Here is a 20327-nt window from a genome sequence, read left to right on the forward strand (position 1 = left end):
ATTCCTGCTCACACTGAAAAGACTAGAAATACAGTCATGAATTCAAAGCCAAATATATACCTAAGCTGGAACTTTATCACTGAGAGAGGCATTATAAGGTGTGTTGTGCAAGGACCTATATGCCACCCAACTGTTATCTTCAGATTTTCAGGTATAGCTAAGGCCCTTTAGACAGCAACTGTGTCATATCTGTCTTTTCTTCCTTTGGTTCGTAAATCAAGTATAAGAGGCATTTAATCATCATTTGATGACTAAATTAATATTCATTTCCATTAAGACCATACCAGAGTTCTTACTATCATCCATGACTTTTTCTAAAGCTCTTTTTTTGAGTTATATCTTTAGTTCATACTACTTCTTGGAACTCCCACAAGCCTGAAATCTATTGCTGGAAGCAAAGTTCCTTTTCTGTGTAGATATAACTCTTATGACTCCAGAACTACTTACCTTCCCCTACTGTCTTCCGTCTTTCCTATGCTACCACCCAAAGATCAATTAATAAGACTGTATTCATCTTATCCAGTTGTACAACATGATACATTATTATCATATTCTTTTGCAATTCTGTCTGATAAAAGATCTATTATCATTCGAGAACACCTCTCCCACTCCGACTTCAAGTTATTTTAATATTTTAAGTGTTGTTGTCTGACACACACATGTTTCCTATACCAACAATGAAGTTTTCCTGTGATTGTTTGCATCTGAAAGTTTGTTTATCTAGAAGTATCTATTGTTACTCCTGATCTGGGAAAGCAGATAATAAACAATAGTCCCAAAATGTGTAGTGAGGCTGGATTTATATAGAAAATGAATGAGGTCAGGTTTAGCTGCTCCATTTATTTTTGCACCCTCAACAATCAGTGCCAATGGCTATGTAGTCAGTTTTGCTGTTGTTATGTTGTGGCCATCCTAGATAGCTACTGCCTAAGAGAGGTTATGATTGTGAAGCCTGTTAACATTTCATGTGTCAGAAATAGAAGTACCGTCATTATTAGTATATTTTCCATGTGGTGCTTCTGACTGACACTAAAAATTATAAAGAACTATTCTAATTCAGAACTAGTTCGTTGGTCAGGCTATGTCAGTTATGAGTTGGCTGCATCTGCTGGCAAAGCAAATAGCTTGCAGTGCACGGATTTATGAGACATTAGCAAAAGACAGAAGAAAGAAGAGGGAGGGCAATGGTATTCAGTATGTGTCCTAGTCCATTTGAGCTACTATAACAAAATACCACAGACTGAGTAGCTTATAAACAAAAGAAATTTATCTCACAGTTCTGGAGGCTGAAAGTCCAAGATCAGGGTGCCAGCATGGTCCAGTGTGGGTCCTCTTTTGGATCCCAGACTTTTCATTGTATCCTCATATGGCAGAAGAAGCTAGGGATCTCTCTGGAGCCTCTTTTATAAAGTACTCATCTCAACCATGAAGGTTCCACCTTCATGACTTTTAAGCACCTCACAAAGACCCCACCTACTAACCCCATTGTCTTTGGGACTTAGGATTTTAATGTATGAATTTTGGGAGGACACAGTCAGATCATAGTGGTTTGGAACAAACTCCTATTGGAGGCAGAGGGTAGAGGACAGCAGAGTCCACAGTAATAGAAGAATCTTATATACATGGGGTCCACTGAATGGTAAAAATGCAAAAAATAAAAATGACCAGGAATTTCTAAGCAACCACTATATGCTGCTGATCTCCTGCTGAGGAAAGGAATGTCATATTTCATTCCTAGCTTATTAGAATTTGTTTCTCTCTTTTTGAGGGTAGGGGCTATAAGAAAACATCTCTCATTCTATAATCTAAGTCAGTATAAGAACCATTCTTTTATAACTTGAAAGAGTTAAGTATTTAGGAAAAGAGAGAATGAACTCCTAAAAAGGCAATATTCTGGATTTAGTTCCCTGGTTTCATTGCAAGGTGTGTTGTGAACTATTGCTTGAGTTGTCACTTTCAGATTTCACATCACTGATGCAAGGAAGTCTGGTTTCAAGCAAGTCTGGGATAAATATGAAAAATCCAGTGGGATGAGGGTCATCCCGTGAATAGGCTCATGTGCACATGCCTGAAGCTTGTCAAGGATTTTCTTTAACATAGAATAACAATTCAGTTTGTCAAATACATGTTTGATAGAAAAAAGAATGATTTTCTTTTCAGAAAATATAATTATACCCAAACATATTAGGATAAGTCTGTTTCATAAAAAAAAGTGTCATCAGTTAAAGAGCTCTTTTCTTATTTGTTTTTGGTCAAGGAGTGAAATTATATTAGGATCATACATGATGGGACTTCTAGGCATGGTTCAATTTTTTTGTATCTAATACCTAGGGGTAGACGTATTCATCTTAAAAGGGTCCCCACAGTGACTAAACCACCCGCTGTTGTAAACACCTGTTTATATATCTGATTCTTCTTGAAAGATCTTCAAAGATTATGTGTTGTCCAGCTTAGCCCCTAATCACCTAGTATAGAACTCATCTTTGTAGTAAGTAATGACTATTTTCAGAATTGGTTTAAATAGCTGAGAAACCTTCCATCTACCACTACCCCCAGGATCCCTGTAGGAAAATCACAGAAATACACCCTCCGGAGATATACATCATCTCAGAAGTCTCTCTCCCTCAATGTCAGCTTTGGAAAGGCTGCCCCAGTCATCTACCAGGTGAAGACAGGTTCTTAAATGGTGCTTGATGAGTCAGTACTTCTAAAACTCCCAACTATGGAAGAAAGGAAGATTTGGACTCTTCCAGTCATCTCAGAGAGATAACGTCCTCTAGAGGAAGAACATTCCCTTAGAGAAGATGCTTTCCTTTTTTTATTGACCATAATCACCTGCCAGGCTGATCGCAGCAGCAGGAGTTGTTGCTGCTAAAGTGTGACTGATGTGCCACTTTGGTAAGAATTCACATAACACTGCTGGACACGGGCCAGGAATGGGCCTGCATGCACAGAGCATGAATACAGTGCATGATTTAGCACCATCTGGGGCTTGCCTTCAGACACGTTAAAGGGCAGAGAATTGGAACCCAACTCAGAACGACAGCCATAAGGAACATAAGCAAACAGTGCCGTGAAGTAACTGATTATATTCCCTTGATATTTCCTCCCCAGAGCCTAGCCAAATGAAGACCCTAACTAATCTTTTCTCAATCTTGGTTTTGGGAGATGGGGCACAAAAGGGATTTAATAGTCTTGGGAGTTGCTGAGTCCTCTGGAGAATATAGCCATAGCAGAGACATGGGCAAATTGATTCAAGCCATAATGCTGAAGCTTGCAGGACAATGAAACTGTGAATTTTTATACATAACATATACTAATTGGTTAAAAATAAATGTATTGATGTGATGCAGAAAAATAGGCAATAACCATTGTGGGATTTTAGCATAAATATTGATAGATTTGCAATATGAGACAGATGACTAAATGCTGTCATATCCTAGATATTTGATAACCTATTTTCTTGTGTCAGGGTTGGAGGTCATTAGGTTTATTGCTCAAGTTAAAGTTTTTTAATATTTATTCAACTCAAAGTTTTATTAATCTGATTAAAGTTTGAGTTTTGGATAAGCCAAATTCAGCTATTACATGAAATACAAATAATTCCCAGATGATCAAGCATGGTTGCTTATTTTAATCTGCATTTAACTACAGTATATTTTATCTAAATTCAGATGCAAGTCACATAACATAATGCCAAGGAGTTCAACCTAAACTCTCAGGGGAACGCCATTTATTAGCATCTTCATGATTAAAGAAATATTTAGTACTAAGACTTGAACACATTAAAGAAGAAAAGCTAACTGCCATTTGAGCTATGAGCTTACATATCCCATATTGTGATCAGCACATTTCTTTCACAATAAACTTTGGGGTTAGTTAGGGAGAAGTTATTATTTGGTTGGCATCTCATTATAGCAGAATTCATATTTAGAGAGAGAATTTTTTGACAGGGCCACTGAAGGGGACTTAACAATCCCTGTGTTGTGGGGATGTCACCCGAACTCCATTGACCTATGAACTATGTATTATATACCCAAGATACTACTATTAAAGTGCTACGTAGAACTCAAATATAAAATGAAGTGTGTCCATATGGCCTTGCCTTTTGAGAAATTTAAAACAATTCAGTTTATTTGGGTAGACTCGTAGGTATGGAAGCTGCTAGAGAGAACAACGCAAGAATATGGTTTTGGTTTTATAAATTCTACAACAATTTGGAGAGCAACATGTAGAGCAAGAGGCAGAGACAGAGAGAGAGGAGAGTCATTTAAGGAGCAGTAGAGTAGGAGAGATAGGACATAGGTCAGACTTAAATGAGGAGGGAAGGATCTGGTTCCCAGAGATAAAAGGGAATGGTGGCCATTGGGGGAAGATTCAGGAAAAGTGTGAAGCAAAAACGAGAATGTCAAGCATTGACAGAGCTATGCCAGCCTATCTGAGAGTAGGGGCCTCTGCTGGTAAGTCTGGAGCGAGAATGTTGAGTAGTCAGGGTGGAATCAGGTAAAACTGGATCCTATATGGAGGCACAGAAAGGTTAAAGGACTTTCCAAAGCACATTAGTAAAGTGTGGCAAAGATAAGACTCAACTTTAAATACGATCCTCAGTATTATACTGCGGGCTTTTTCTAGGTTTAACAGCAAGTCATCTGTCTGGGTTATATCTACAAAGTAGCAGTAAGTGTTGACCCTGGACTCAGAACCATCCCACCACAGTTGTAGGATTAACTTTCATGAAAGTTACCTAATAATGTCATCTGAAATGGCCTAGACATATTCTAGCCAACTTTTTAGAAATCATGAGTTTGTGTTTTTAATGGAATCGTTATATTTAATTCCCTTTACTTTTTCTTGACTTTAACAGTTGAGATACCATTGCTGTAGTGTGTTTAATTTTCTAAAATACAAGTCAATGTATGAATAGGACATGTGGCTATCTAAGCTTGGTTTGTTATATAGCACAAATAATCCCATGGGAACAGTCTACCGCTGTCATACAACCTCTCTTCCCTAATATCTACTACTGTAAGGAAATATAATTGCACTATTATCATGTTATATGCTAACAGCAGCATGGTCAAAACTGTCTATGTGTTGCCATGACAACCCCATCTAAGATAAAAATGGTATTCACAACACGTATTTACCTAGAGTTTATTTTTGTCCTTTAGGCTCTTCAGTGGCCAACAAGGAATTATTATTCAGAATTTTAGCACAAGATCCATTCTCACTGTTACCAATGTGACACAGGAGCACTTCGGCAACTATACTTGTGTGGCTGTCAACAAGCTAGGCACAACCAATGCAAGCCTGCCTCTCAACCGTAAGTAACACAGGGTTGCCAAAATGCTCCCAGGGCCTTTTGGCTCCTATCTATAGAGCTCAGCCTGATGTGACATATTCCTTACACAATATCCTTACAGAGGAAATTTGGCCCCAAAATAATCAGGGTGTTGGAGAATTTTATAATCCCTATAGAATTCCATATGTGCGTAGAAAAATATCTTAAATCTGAGAAAAGGGAAAAATTACATAAATAATAGGATCCACTAAAAATGTCTTCTGACTGAAGACAGTTGGTTTGGTGGAATTTAGTTTTTGTTATGTTTTGTTTTTAAAAATGTGTTATATTTCAGCATAGATTAATTTAGATTGAATTTACTCTTGGTTGGCTTTCTCTAGATGTTTATCTTGAGATAGTGAGAATTTCACATGTCATAAACAAAATAAAATAGTAAGTAAATGATCATGGACAAAATATTTTATCCATATAGATAATGTTTTTACTCAAAAGTGTATTTTGAAATATAACTTAAGGTTTTACTAAAATAGGTACTTTATTTCTAATGTGTCTTTGTTCTGAAGGACTAGAAATGAAAAAAGAAGAGCAAACACAAGGATTAGTGGAAGGGAAAGAAATATATGTTAATGTTTTCTCCTACAATTAGTTTTAGTGCTTTTCAGAAGCTGAGTAACCAACAAATTGTTATAACCATAAAATATTCCTGATTTTGAAGTGGAGTGTTTCTCAAAATGTTCACAGAAAACTATAGAGAATACACTGTCTTTTCAGTTCCACAAAGTTATCTTAACCATACTGATCTTTGATAATTTATATTTTTATAGTAACCTGACATATGTATATTTATGTTATCATCCTGTGTTAGTAAGCTGTCTCTGAAAAATGCAAATACTGTGAGTTCATCCCAGACATGATCATTTCTATTTTGCAGAAATGGGGAACGGGATATGTAATATCCCTGTTTAATAACATACTATAATAAGAAGTTTCCTGATTTATGAACTTTGAATTGCCATGAGTTAAGAAACTCTGTTGTTAAATAAAATATATCAGTTGGTTATTAATAGAAAATAATCATTTGAAAATGATTTGTGCTGTATGTACTTTTAAAACATCACATCATTTATTATTCCAGCTTAATATTACGAAATATTTCTTAGTATCCCCCACTCTGAAAGAAAAGCATTGCTTGCTGTGCAATAGCCAAAGTATAATATACTTGCTTAAGTTTCTTCCATGAGGATTATTTATTTTTTGTAATTATTAATAATATCATTGAAAATATTATAGAGCAGTATGAATTCCAATTTAATGTAAATATTGATACTTCTTTTGGTATGTTATTAATATTTTAAATGTTTTAAATATTCAAGAACCTGAAGGAGTAAGTGAATTAAACAAAATAAAGACAGATTTAAGGCTTAATAACACATTAACTTTTGCTATTTAAATTTCTAAGTCACACTCTGATTTTCAAAACTGAAGCATTAATGACTGTGATGAATTAGGAACAATTATCACTGATCTGTTTGCTTTACCCTGGCAAACTTAGTGCAGTCCTCTGGATATAATGCACTGCTGAAAAGGCTCCTAAATGTGGTATCTTCAGAATGGACTCTAATCGTCTTCCTTTGCCACTGGCTTTCTGTAGGTAGAAGTGCTAACAATTACTAGTGCAATTTGATTAATTCGTTAAGAAAGACATGCAAATCTTGTCTGTAATTTTGAACACAGCCCTGAAGTTTGAAGAAATATCTGTATATTCAAAACTCTTGTATGACATCACCGGAAACTCTTATTGCACTAAGCATTTCTATTTATTACAGTGATTACTTTTGTATAGTTTTTATCTCTCCACAAAATTATATTTGTTGAGAAGACAGTATCAATATCTGAATAATCATTTTATCTCCCATATCGCTATGCACAGTGTCTGCTATTTAATAGACAATTAGCAAATCCTTAGTGAATAAGTGAATTAGTTAAACATTGAATAAGTGATGGAATGTATCATGAATAAATGAATGAATGAACTGAGTTTTAGCTGTAGAATGTGTATTATAATCTCTAGCTATACAAGGCAATATCACAGTGATGACAACACTTATTGTGAGCTTTTACTATAGAATAGATCCTATTCTAATTTCTTCATATGGATTTGTTCCTTTAATACTCACACAATCCAAAAAGGTAAATTCTGTAATTCCCTTCTTACAGATGAGGAAAATAAGATGAAGAGAGTTAAAAGCTTGACCAATGTCAAATGGTTCATAAGTGACAAAGCAAATATCTGAATCCTGACAGTCTGGGTTCAGGGCCTCAGCTGTTAACTTCTATGTTTCACTGTCTCCCACTATGACAAACATAAAACCATCGATGGAGATAAATTTTATCATTTACAACATATTTTGGAAAGATATACCTCTACATGTAACATGCTTGCCCTTCTTAGGGTTTTTATGAACTTAAATAATTTAGGGTGCTATTCTTCAATAGATACAAACTCTTTTTAAACAAATGTTTAGAAATAAACAACATACACCAGATATAAAATTTAAGTAATATGAAAGATGAATGGGGTTAATGTTTGACTGAAAAATTATTAAAAACGAGACTCAGAGACATTTAAACACACATTTTTATGGGATTTTAAAACTCCTCGGAATGGTACAGTTATCCAACACAGGCATTGTAAGTCTTCATTGAAATCTTCAGCTTCCTTAAAGTTCTTATGAAACTAGCTGGAGAGAGCAATGTGTCCCTTAATAAGAATTCCTGTCATATATTCACAAGGTCTGTGGATGGGAAGGTCTTCAACCTCTAAACTGATCCAAAACTAGTGGCCAGTCCTAAGCTGATCTAATATTAGCCTATGACCTGCTAAAGAATTTTTAAAAATCTTTTATTGACTATCAGCCCTTCCTATAGTCAAGGGAGTGTGTAAAACTAACTCGCCCATCTTCTAATCTAGGAGAAAAGAGTTAGGCTCCAAAGAGTCTGCCACATGTGTCCATGATGATATGTGGAACATACCATGAGTAAAAAAAAAAATCATGATTTCTATCCATGAATAGTTAATATGCTCAAAGAGAAGGTAATCATAAATGTGAATTTCCTAGTATAGTGCTTATACATAGCAAACACTCTATTAAGTGTTATCCACTGAGAATCAGGTCCCCATCCATAACTATTTAGGATAAATCCTGACTCTGTTACAATCTACTCCTGATTTGTAATAACCTACATTTTCCAGATCAACAAGAAAGCAAAAGGCAAGAAGTTGTAGTTTAGAGTCCTGCCATAACTAAGACCATCCAAAAAGGAATGTAGCACTTTTTGGTGTATAAATGTGTGTGTGTGTGTGTTTCACATAAAGGGAGACAAGCAGGTCATAATGTGAACCACAGTTCTACCGCATATAGTTGTGAGATTTTGAGTAAGTTACCTAAATGCCAAAGCTTCAGTTACTTCACTAATAAAATGAGAGCAATAATAGCTCCCACCTACGGGATAAAAATTAAATGGGATGATGCATGTAAAGCACTTAACACTTAGCCTGGATCAAAGTAAGCATTGAATAAATGCTAGTCATTGTTATTATATCACATCCCCAAAGAACACTCAGTTCAATTGTTTTCAAAAACTATATATAGATGGCTGAACTTATTTGATGACTGACTGTCCAGTACTTTATTGAGGGTTTAGAAAGTAAGTTGTCATTGGCAAGCCAGGGAGAAGGCATGCAAATTTGATATAATGTCCCAACTCTAGCTCATAACTTAACCTCATCCCTTGCTCAGTGCATGAACCAGACTTTATGGCACTAATTCCAGGTTAAATATGATGTTCACAGCATAGAGGTTCAGACATCTAGGAGGTTTAAAGAGTAAAGGCAGAAGTAAAACGATTGTCCTATGAGGTTCTGATCATTTATTCAATAGCAATATTCATTCATCAAATATATATATTGACTGCCTACAATGTACAAAGCACTGTGCTAGATGTTGGAAAGAAAAGTATTCACAGAAAGGGAACTTCCTCAAAGAGTTCTCAAGTGAATGAGCAGAGAGGTACAAGAAACAGATAACTGTAACGCAGTACAGTCAACAGTAGCATACAAGGGCAGAGAAGAGCCTCTTAATCCAGTTTGAGGGCCATGAAATGACTGTCATCTAGAGTAGGTATATCACCATATGAATTATAACTAAGCTACAACTCAAAATATTATTTTAGCTATCATTGTCTTATTTTCAAAGGCAGAACTTTGCAGAGTACATTCAACAACAATCATGAGCACAATGTAGAGGCATAGATGAAAGAATGATATACTCAGTCTTAATGACTCAGGGAAAGCTATAGAGGAGACCCTTGAAATAAGGATGTGATTGGGTTGAGCCTGGGTGTGGGAATGGGAGAGAGAAAAATACTCCTGTATGGAACAGCTCATGTAAAGACATGGCAGTATGAAGCAATCTGATACATTTGAAGACATGGTAGTATTTTAATATGGTTAGAGTAAAAGGTGGGAGAAGAGAATGTTAACAGATGAGACTGGACACGTTGGTGGACTTAGGACAGAAAGGACTGCAGATGAGTTTGGACTTTATCCTTCTGGTTTTGGAGAGCCACTGAAGCAACTTAATAAAGGAAGGACATAAACTGATTTAGTTTCTGAAACACTTTCTTAGGAAATGTGGAGGGCTAAACCCAGGTATTAGACTTGTAAGAAGATAACTGCACAAAAAGAGTAACAGAGATGAAAGAGATAATTAGGACAGAGGAGTTAATGACCAAATCTGAAGAGAATGGGAAGGAAATTGTGGGAATTTAGATAACTCCCAAAGTTTAGTTTGGGTGACATTAACCAAGCTAGAACATAACAGGAGGATTAGCCATTTTATATTTGGGGAGAAGGTGGAGATTGAAAAAGAGAAATGTTTTTAACTTTAGACATACTCAGTTGGAGGCAATGTCCAATAGGTAGCTGTACTTTATAAAGTCCAGAATGGACATATGATCTGGAAGCTCTCAGCATGGACGTGGTAGTTTCCACTCTGAGAGTAAATAAGATTTCTCATGAAGGCCATGTGGAGTGAAAAGTTGAGCAAAGACTGAAATCCAAGTAAAATCAGCATTGAGGAGTGAGGAGAGAAAGGGAAGCATCCTGTAGAAGCATGTGGATTTGGGGTGGATGGAGATGCCAGAGGAGGACAGTGCCACGGAAGCCATGGGAGTAGACCTGTCCGCAAGAGGGTCAGCAGTGTCCAATGCTACATCGGGCCAGAGAAAGTCTGAAAATCAGCCACTGTCTCTGACAACTGGCAGCTACTGGTGATCTTTGCCAAAGCAGTCTCTATAGAAAACTGGGAGTAGAAGCCAGATTAAATTTAAATAAGCAGATTCGATTTAACAGGTTGATGAAGAAATAGAGACATGTGTACTAAATACTCTTTCTATAGGCTAGGCTCTGAAAGGAAGAACACAGACTGATGATCTGCCTTGATGCCTCATCAGCTGGCCTGACGTGGGCTTCTTTTCTGATGAATAGGCCTAACGGTCAGGTGTATATCAACAACTCCCTGACCTGCAAAGATGCAGCACCGTAGTCTTTGGTGAATGATACTTCGCATGCTTTTGCTTTTTTGCAAGCCTCCCTCATTCTAATTTCTTAGCCTCTTTTCTCACATCTTTCTCGGGTCCCAGAGAAGCAAGAAATGACTTTGATTTAATATGAAGTCACCTTAAATTCTTTTGCCTTCTGTGGCCTATAGACCTTAGACTTTAATTGTAAGAGGAGCTGTAATTCTAAGCAGAGATGTCAGTAATTTCATCAATAGAATTACTTCAGGTAGAGAGTATATACTTTTTCAAGTAAGGGGAAAGCAAAATTTATGGAAAAAACTATAGGAGAGCTAGTATACAATGAATCCCTCATCCTCTAGATTACGTGTCCAGAAATTTCTAAAGTATGTCTGTGTTATAAAAAGTCTCTTTGTGAGAGAGAGGTAGAGAAAGAGGCAGAGACAGAGAGAGAGAGGGAGAGAGAAAGAGAAAATATTCTGCAGATCACTGTAGATCAGCCTCAGGGATCAATGCTTTAACAAACTTAATAATGGATGACAGCGTGTCAACTATTCATAGCAAAATTCCTTATTAAGTAAAAAATTTGGGATTCAGAATTATTGGGGATTTTGTTATTATTTTTCAATCGTATTTTTTGCTTCCTGAATGTGAGCAACTGAAAGAGATGATTCCTCTAAGTCTTCTCCTTAAAGAATGTGAACTGAATAGTCCCATCCTGCCATCTATGGGTCCAGTTCATCAAATGTACATCATCATTTGATCAGTAATTTAGTAACCAGTAAAAGTCATTTTCATAAGTAAAACATGTATATGCTTTGTTTCCTACTTTCTCATTATAGGACACATATTATAAGGCTCAATCTAAAGGGAAATAAGGAAAGATAATTACTTGAGAAGGAAGAAATCTTAGAACTCTATATAAACAATATACTTAACATTTATATAGCTTTGTTTAATACAGTCTTCTCACGAGACCTAATATGTGAAAGTATTTAGAACAACTCAAGGTTTAATATTAACAAAATCTTTTCTTACAGTCTCAAATAGGTAGCAATAATATTGCTACAATGCATGGTTGCCAAACCACTCTTTAATATGTTTCCTAAAGGTGGTGTCAAATATTTTGCTAGAACATAGGTCCTAATGATGCTACAGGGACTTCTCTCCTTTTCTTGTGAGTGTGGGGTGTGTGTGTGCACACATATGCATGAATCTGCATTTATTCAAATAACAAAGTATTTATTTACCTCAGAAATATTACACATAAAATATTCAAAGGACTCACCAAAACTTTGTCGTTTCCCTCTCTTAGTAACGCTGTGGAGACAATAACAAAGTTCCAATTGTAAATGCTTTATACAATCAAGGGTTATTTAACTTTCTGGAAAATCTCCTCTCATTTTAGAGAATATTGCTTCCCAGTCTATTTAATTTGATGGACACCTCCTCTTTGAGATTAAAAAAAAAAAGTCAGTAGCTCTTATCCAAAGGGAAAATGAGAAGGACTATTGGAGAAAGAATGTGTGTAGCATAACAGTTTTTCCCTGTTTAGATCTGACTGATGCAGGCAAACTTTATTTTTTGACTGATTTGTTGAATATGGAACCAGCTGTGCCCTTGCAAGTAATATTTCAGCTCTCTGCTTGCTTCAAATGTCCCCACATGCCACTAAGCAACTGTATGAGCTCTCTGTTACTTTTGCCTATTATAATGAACTCTGATTTCATGTGAAAGGTGATACCATGAATTTGAATGATTCATATTTTAGATTGAAATTGATCTCCCCTCCTGCAACTTAAAAGAGATAGGGTTTTCATTTTGGTTGAAAGAGGCAGCAATAAATTTAGACTCGATGATTATTAAAGACAGCATGCTATGTGAGCCAACTTGCTTTATCCTCACAGCTTTATGATGTTAATGGAAACCCTCTCTTGGATGCTCTAGCAATAAATATTTGACAAAAATTAGGTTTGCAGATACAGGTAGATTTTGATATAGCTAAATCGGCCTATCAGATGGCACTCTACTAAACTGAAATATACATGCACAGTCATAATCATCACACAAATAATGGATGCATACAAATTTGCTGAAATGGAGTTATGAGTACAGCCAGAGATTTTTTGCTCCCTGACCTCATACCTAGATCCTATGTGTATTCTCAAGAAGCTAGACACAAAATGGTCATTCATTGCCATACTTAAGAGATGATATCCAACAGTTTGAAGCCTTATAGGATATTTGGTCCTGTAGAAAACATCCACAAAAAAATTGGCATACACTAAAAGGTACTTAAAATTTGGTCCTATTCAAAACGTCCATAAGTGTATTTGGTCCTTTCCAAATGGTATTGGACAGGACTAAATATCAAAGACTTTTTGGCATGTACCAATGTCTCATGGACATTTTGGACAAGACCAAAATCTGCTAAACAGTTGATGCAGTTAGAATAACCGCTAAAACCTGCGGTGTTCCAGTTCATCAAATTGCTGCTAGTGAGAACCAAAAACGGATGCTGACAGAGCTTTTGTTATCCGTGTCAAATGGCAGAACTCTGGAGCTAGAGTAGGTCTCAGATATTACCTAGTCAAATTTTTTCAAACTTTTTAAAGCAACACGTTCTTTTCTTTCCACAAATAAAACCTTATGCAAACCCTTAATATACAACAAAGATAAAATCGGAGTTCATTTGGTTGATTTGGAGATAAATCTGGAAAATCCCATCTTTTTCCTTTATATCACAATGCATAGTGACCCGGAGGCCTGTCCAGAAAATTAGGTTTGAAAACTTCCAGTCTAGATCTATCCTTTTACTTTGTAGGTGAGGGGGACTGAGGCCCAAAGAAGGTGATTGAGAACCCAAAGTTGTACGTTGCACAGCAGATCTAGAGCTAGAACTCAGTTTTCCTGCTCTCATTCCAGTGTTCTTTCCACTCTCTAGGCCAACCACCAAAAGCTTTGGAATCAAACAGATCTGAGTTGAAACCACAATCCTGCATGCAAGATGTTAGACAGTTCTCTCAAACCCAGTCTTTAAACCTGAGTTGTCTCACCTATAAAATAGGGAAAATAACTTATTCTTATAGGGTTGTTGTGATGATTAATTGGGATAGGGTATGTAAAATGTTGTATAAAGCACCTAATCCAGAGAAAGTGCTCATTAAATGTTAGTTTGCTTTTCTGTCCTCTCTGTTACATATAATCCAAATGTTGAAGAGTAAACCAATAGAGGCTTGGAGCTATATAACCTCAATAACTCTGTAACTTGATCTCACTAGATATCAGAGAACAGACTAGTTCTTGATTCCTTTATTAATGCACTTATGTATATTGCTGTGATATTGTCTTTTTTATTAGAATTATTAATTAAATCAGCCATGCACATAAGCATTCACTTGTAATGATGAAAAAAAAAGTGGTCAGGTTGATAGAGAGGGTTGTACAAAATTAATTACTCTACTGATGTGTTTCTCTCAGGTTAAGAGGCAATTTGACAGCTGCATCCTCAAGCTGCTGAGATGGCATATACATTCATACAGCTGACAAGGGTCAGTAAATGCCAAAGGGAGAAGGGAGATTTGGTATTTGCTGTTGTCAGTGATCAGACTTGAAATGTATCAGGCTTGTGGAAGTTTGGTACCAAAAAGATCAAAAGATGTTTCAAATTTAACCACAAAATTTTATTAGGAGCTCTAGCCTAAGAGTCAGACAATTTAGTTTCTGGCCCTTACTTGGAGGGGTTCTTAAGCAAAGCACTTAACTCACTGGACTCAGTTTCCTCATTTATAAAATGAGGAGAATAGAATATCTAATCTCCAAGTTTTCTTTCATCTATAATGCTTTAAGATTCTAAGAAATCTATATATGTTTTTTAAAAGTAGCATTTATATATGGATTGTTATTAAAAACAGTTACACTTCTTAACAAAGTAGAAATACTGACAATATTTTTCCCTTCCCTTTTTTGTCATTGAACTCCTAATTATTTTTTTATTGACAGAAGAAAATTGTATTTTAATGTGTTTTTCTCTTTGGTGAGTTTCCACTGCTGGCCTAATCATTTTGTCATCTCTACAAATAATTTTACTCTCCAGGGAAATTTCTTTTATGTTCACAGTTTCAATTCTGTTGGCCAATAACCTGTGAAAAGGCACTAGAATAGACCTCCTTGCTTGCTATTTTATTTCACAAGACTCTAACACTATAACAACTTAGGCCAAAATGTGATGTTATATATATGGGAGTTGTTGCTATTAAGACTTTGTAAAAATGAGAACGTTCCAACATTTCCAGCCTAAAGAAAACATATTAGTAGGCTCTACCTTCTGCAGCTACTTCCCTAGTCTTTTCTCTGACAGAGCATACTGGAGGTCCTGTGCAAGATTCCCCTCCTATTACTTCTAAGAAGTATCTTAGAGAATATTTACCCAGCATGCACTGTTTTCCCTGAAGTTGTGCCTAGATTTAAAGCCTGATCTAATGGTTTGAGCACATTACATGGTAGCTGTCTGAGCTGCTCTCCCACCTCCACTTCTGCACTGTGATTTCTTTTTCTGAAAAATTTAAATGTGACCCCTAATATAAGATACAGAGTTATGTGTGAAGAAAATGATAATTATGAAGTGCCTAGTGCTATTATTATTAAACTTACCATTTCTCCTCAGGCAATGTGAAGCATAATTAAAATCACCAAAAAGAAAAGTGAAATTAGCTTTTTTTTTTTTTTGTCTGTTTTGGTGCTCCAGATAACAGATAAAAGGGGAAGAATTCATTGTGAAAGCAATGATATTTCAGTGGACCACCCTTTCTCTAAAGTACTGTAAATTCTGTTTTAATAGCCATAAAACTGCTTTGAAAGGGACTGAAAATCACATGTCCTCATTGAATGTGTCTATCCAGCATGGGCTAGATTTCCTTCCTTATAAATATAATTCAATTGGGATTTTTCCCCTGAGACAAAAATTAGGTGTCTGCCCAATATGTATTTCAGTAAGATTTGAATAAAGCAAGCAAGACTTTCTGGTATGTAAATGTTATATAATCTATGGCATGCGCAGACATTTTCAATAGGTAGGATTTTTCCAACTTTATCCTTTTTAAAAAATAAAATAAAATAAAGCTTTTTCGATAGTTTTAAGGCAAAGATGTAACTTGAGTTACCCAGCTCTAAAGTGTGGTATTAGATAATCGTATGCTCTTCAGTTTCCTTTCTTTGATTTTTTAAATGCACTAGTTAGTGCATATGTGGAGCAGCCTAATTAGTGAGGCAGATCATAACTCTTGTCAAAGAACTATTAGAGTCACCACTCAGTCCACTTAGAAGGAATCACAAGTTTTCTAAAATACTTCATAAGCACGATGTAGCAACATATTTTCCTAAAACTGGCAGGATAATAGCCTGTTTTAAGAATGAGCGGTCATACCTGCAGGGAAATTTATACTTTCTTAAAAAAAAAATCATAACTTCTTGGGAGCACTGTAGTTTATGGTATAATAACATGCTTACCCAAACGTAGGTAAGATCTATAATCAAACTATTTAACTGAGGAAACACATTTTTAGGAAGACTTGCATAAGCTATGGATGCACAACACCTGCAGGCGTGACTCTACTGCAAAAAGATAAATTGAAAGGGTTCATTTCTCTCACGCTAGCACATTGCCTGTTGGAGTCCATATTTGCCATCCTTTCTTACACCCATTTTGCTTCATACTTCAAACCACTGTATTTCCCCCACATCCCTCCTGCCAGCAGCACCTGAAAGAATGAGTCTCATAAGCCAGAGTATTCTTAGACTGCCACCTATCATTATCATAATAATCTTCCGTGTATTATTTTTTTTCTTGTTAGCATGCTCCCTGATTATTTCTCCCTCTTAGTCTTATATAAATTTTTAAAAAGATAAAATAAAATAAAATAAAATAATGACTCACATATTTTTAGTGATAGGCTCTCATCTGCTGTTTATTTTTTGCTTTCTGGATCATTCCCTCTTTTTTTTTGTTGTTTTTTTTCTCTTCCTTTCTCTCATTGTTCCTCAACTCCAGGACTTAATCATCTCCAAAACAGATAGATAGATAGATAGATGCTTCTCTAACCAGGAATGTAGGTTCGAGATAGAACCAAACAGCCTCTGAATAGACAAGCTCAGAATTGCTTTTGAAAGCTTCATCACTGAAAATGTAATCAAACTTAGCTTACGCCCAATTGATTTAAGTTGCAGCCTAAGGGCCAACCTTTGACCAGGGCAGCACTCACACTTGCATCGATTCTGCCTGCAATCGAATTAGGCAATTCTCTACACTTTCAGCTCTAGCCCTGGAGTGCAAATGGCCAATTTGGGAGGCAACTTGGTTGTGCTTGAAATTTGCAGGAAGATTTTCTCATATGTTCCTGGGAAAAGGCAGGCGTACTTTAAAAAATATATTCTTAGTCACAGAATGGGCTGCCCAAAGGATATTTTATTTGTTTTTATGATGGTTTTGATTTGAGAAAACTTTGCTTCTCCCAGAGAATCTCTACTGACTTTAAAAAGATGAGTCTGTGTACTAAACTCATCAGTATGTGTACTAAAATTTAAGGGAAATGGAAATTAATGAGGAAAAATAAGGCAATATAATATTCTGCTATTATGTTTTACAATTTTAGAAGTAAAAATTAAAAACCAAACATGTTTACTGTGATGGAAGTAAATGAACCTTCTTCATAAGATTGTATGCTGTGACAACACCTCCCCCTTTCCTTTCTGAAATATTTTATAAGACTGGAATTAAGAAACATTACAGATACTCTTCTAGGCATAACGGACTTTTGTTATGCATTTTTATTTCTCATGTTTACCTCCTTGTACTGTATACTAATCATATATCAGCTCCCCTACTCACAAAACTCCTTTTAGTTTCACATAAACCTTACTGTCTTTATGTATTTATCTTACATATTTATAATAATACAATAGATTCAATTTTTCACCTTGCAAAAACTTCCCCATATTTCTATTTAGGCTTATTAAATAATACTTTGGTGGCTTCACTATTTATATATTTAGTGGTGTGTTGGTAACTGAAAAGAATATGTATCACAAAATTTACAAATAATAATAAAATATAGAATACACTTTATCATAAATTCCATATAACCAATTTCTTCTCATAGAAGGCTGTCATTGATTTTTGCCAAAATCTTGTAACTGTAGCCGACCTATGCTTGCAATTTAACCATGATTTGACAAATGGAGTTGTATCCCCACTCTAAGTATTATTCTGACATGAAGGTGGGTTGGTATTTATATTTATGATAAAGAGTAAGATGAAAGTAAATGTTTGCTGAAACAGATAATAGTTTTGGACTCCTGAAAGAAAATTCTCAATGTTTTGCACTATCCACAATGTAATGGCTAGATACAATATATTTTTATGTTTAATCTCCATTAACATTTCTCCATCATTTTCTTAAGTCTAGACAATCAACAACAACAACAAAAAATAAATCAACCCCTAATTTGGAGCACTTGCCAATTTCCATGGTGTCAATATTCTCATTATGGAAGATTTTAAGCTACGAAGTGATGTTACTGAACAGAGAGTTGGGAAAATATGCACAGTATGACACCGTTATATAATATTTTTACAATAGAGACATAATGGAAAAAAACTGAAGATCATAGATAATAATAAAAATGTAGTTGAGTAGTTATTACATCCATTTTAAATATAATTTAAACAATGGCCATGTTTAAAAAACTGCTTGCAAAATTCCTTCAAATTTAACAATTGGCTTTCATGACCTGGTACAAGCCAGTTTCAGCATGCCACTATACCTGAGTAAATATAAAGGAAAATTTGGCTTCTCCATGTGCAAATGGCATGAGTCTAGGCAAATTACATAAGCTCTCTTATCTTCAATTTATCCTTGTAAAATGAAGTCGGTAATACCTTGCTCACATGAAGGTGGAAGTACTATCCGCCATCCATATCTATGGGTTCTATATCCATGGATTCAAGCAACCATGAATCAAAAATTCATGTTATTTTTTAAATTCCAGAAAATTCCAAAAAAGCAAACCTTGAATTTGTCATGCGACCAGTAATAATTTACATAGCATTTACATTGTATTTGGTATTATAAGTAATCTAGAGATGATTTAAAGTATACACGAGGATGTGTGTAGGTTATATGCAAGTACTGCACTATTTTATATAAGGGACTGGAGCATCTGTGGATTTTGGTATCATGGGGAGTCCTGGATCCAATTCCCCACAGATACCAAGGGACAACTGTATCTTATGTTAAACAAGATATATGTAAAGCACTTGGTCTATGGTAGGGATTCATACATTAGTTGTCTTTCCTTTCCCTCGTATATATAACTTCAATCACCCTCATTATATCTATAATTTCCTTAACTTTACTGTCTCGTAGGGATGATTTGATTCAGTATCTCCAAATCCATATAATGACCCTGATACAATGGGATTTTAGTGGAATCAGTTCCCTTCCATATCAGCACACCCTGCCCCAAAAAAGTCTTAAAATTGTTTTGTTTTCTCATTGTTACCTGTTTAAAGCAAGAAGACTGTAGTTTGTGGGCTGCATACTTTGGGACATAAGATTAACCAGTAATGCCATAATTTTAAAACTTTAGTATTTATTCACTTATCAATCTATTGACCATCTAAATGCCTAGTCCCATGCTGTGTTGGGAATACAGAGGTGATCTAATAAGACTCGTATTGATTCCTAACCTTTTGAAGACTGCTATTTTTGAAGGGGAAGCTGGGGACACAAGCAGCTATCACAGAATGCAGTCAATTCCTAGAGGTGAGTGAGAGAATGACAAAAATGAATGAATAAAAGAAATCCCATATGGCTGGAGCACAGAGGACAATTAAAGGAAAAGTAGACAGACATGAGGATGGAAAGAAAGGCAGATGCTAGCTTGTGAATGGCCTTGTAAGCAAATGCTACCTTCTTTAGCCTGTTATAGATGTGTCATTGGCCAAAAACTTTTTTTTCATATACTACTGATAGCTTTTAAAAGGAGAGTGACAAAAAAGACAAATACTTATTACCAGATTATAGTGATACTTTGGTTCTTAAGATGTCTCACAATGTATGTGAAACAACCTCAGTTGCTAAGATAAAGACAACTTTTGGTCTGAGCATTAATCCCTCTGCCACTGTCGGTACTCTTCAGATACATACACTACTTATTTAGCACCTCCTCATATGTTTCTAGAAAATCATACATATTTGTGCCAATTTTACTTAAAGGAAGAGCAATTACTTCACTCCGTTGATCTATTATGCTGATCAAATAGTAAAATAATTAGTACTTAACCATTTAATGAGGTGTTTAACCTTTTTCTAATATATCCTTCCCTAACTTTTTTTTCTAGCACAGTTAATCTGTTCAATAATGCATACTATAATTGTTCACTCTA

General features: G+C 35.5%; 1 protein-coding gene across 1 annotated transcript in view; it reads left to right on the forward strand.

Moving 5' to 3' along the window:
* Positions 1–20327, forward strand: part of NEGR1 (neuronal growth regulator 1) — a 306345-nt gene that overhangs the window by 116083 nt on the left and 169935 nt on the right. Inside the window, exon 4 of the mRNA XM_007471647.1 lies at positions 5172–5323. Within this exon, the coding sequence (XP_007471709.1) occupies positions 5172–5323 (152 nt within the window). The remainder of the gene's footprint in view (positions 1–5171; positions 5324–20327) is intronic.

Source organism: Lipotes vexillifer, unplaced genomic scaffold (assembly GCF_000442215.2).
Source record: "Lipotes vexillifer unplaced genomic scaffold, Lipotes_vexillifer_v1.1 scaffold461, whole genome shotgun sequence".
Lineage (NCBI taxonomy): Eukaryota > Metazoa > Chordata > Mammalia > Artiodactyla > Lipotidae > Lipotes > Lipotes vexillifer.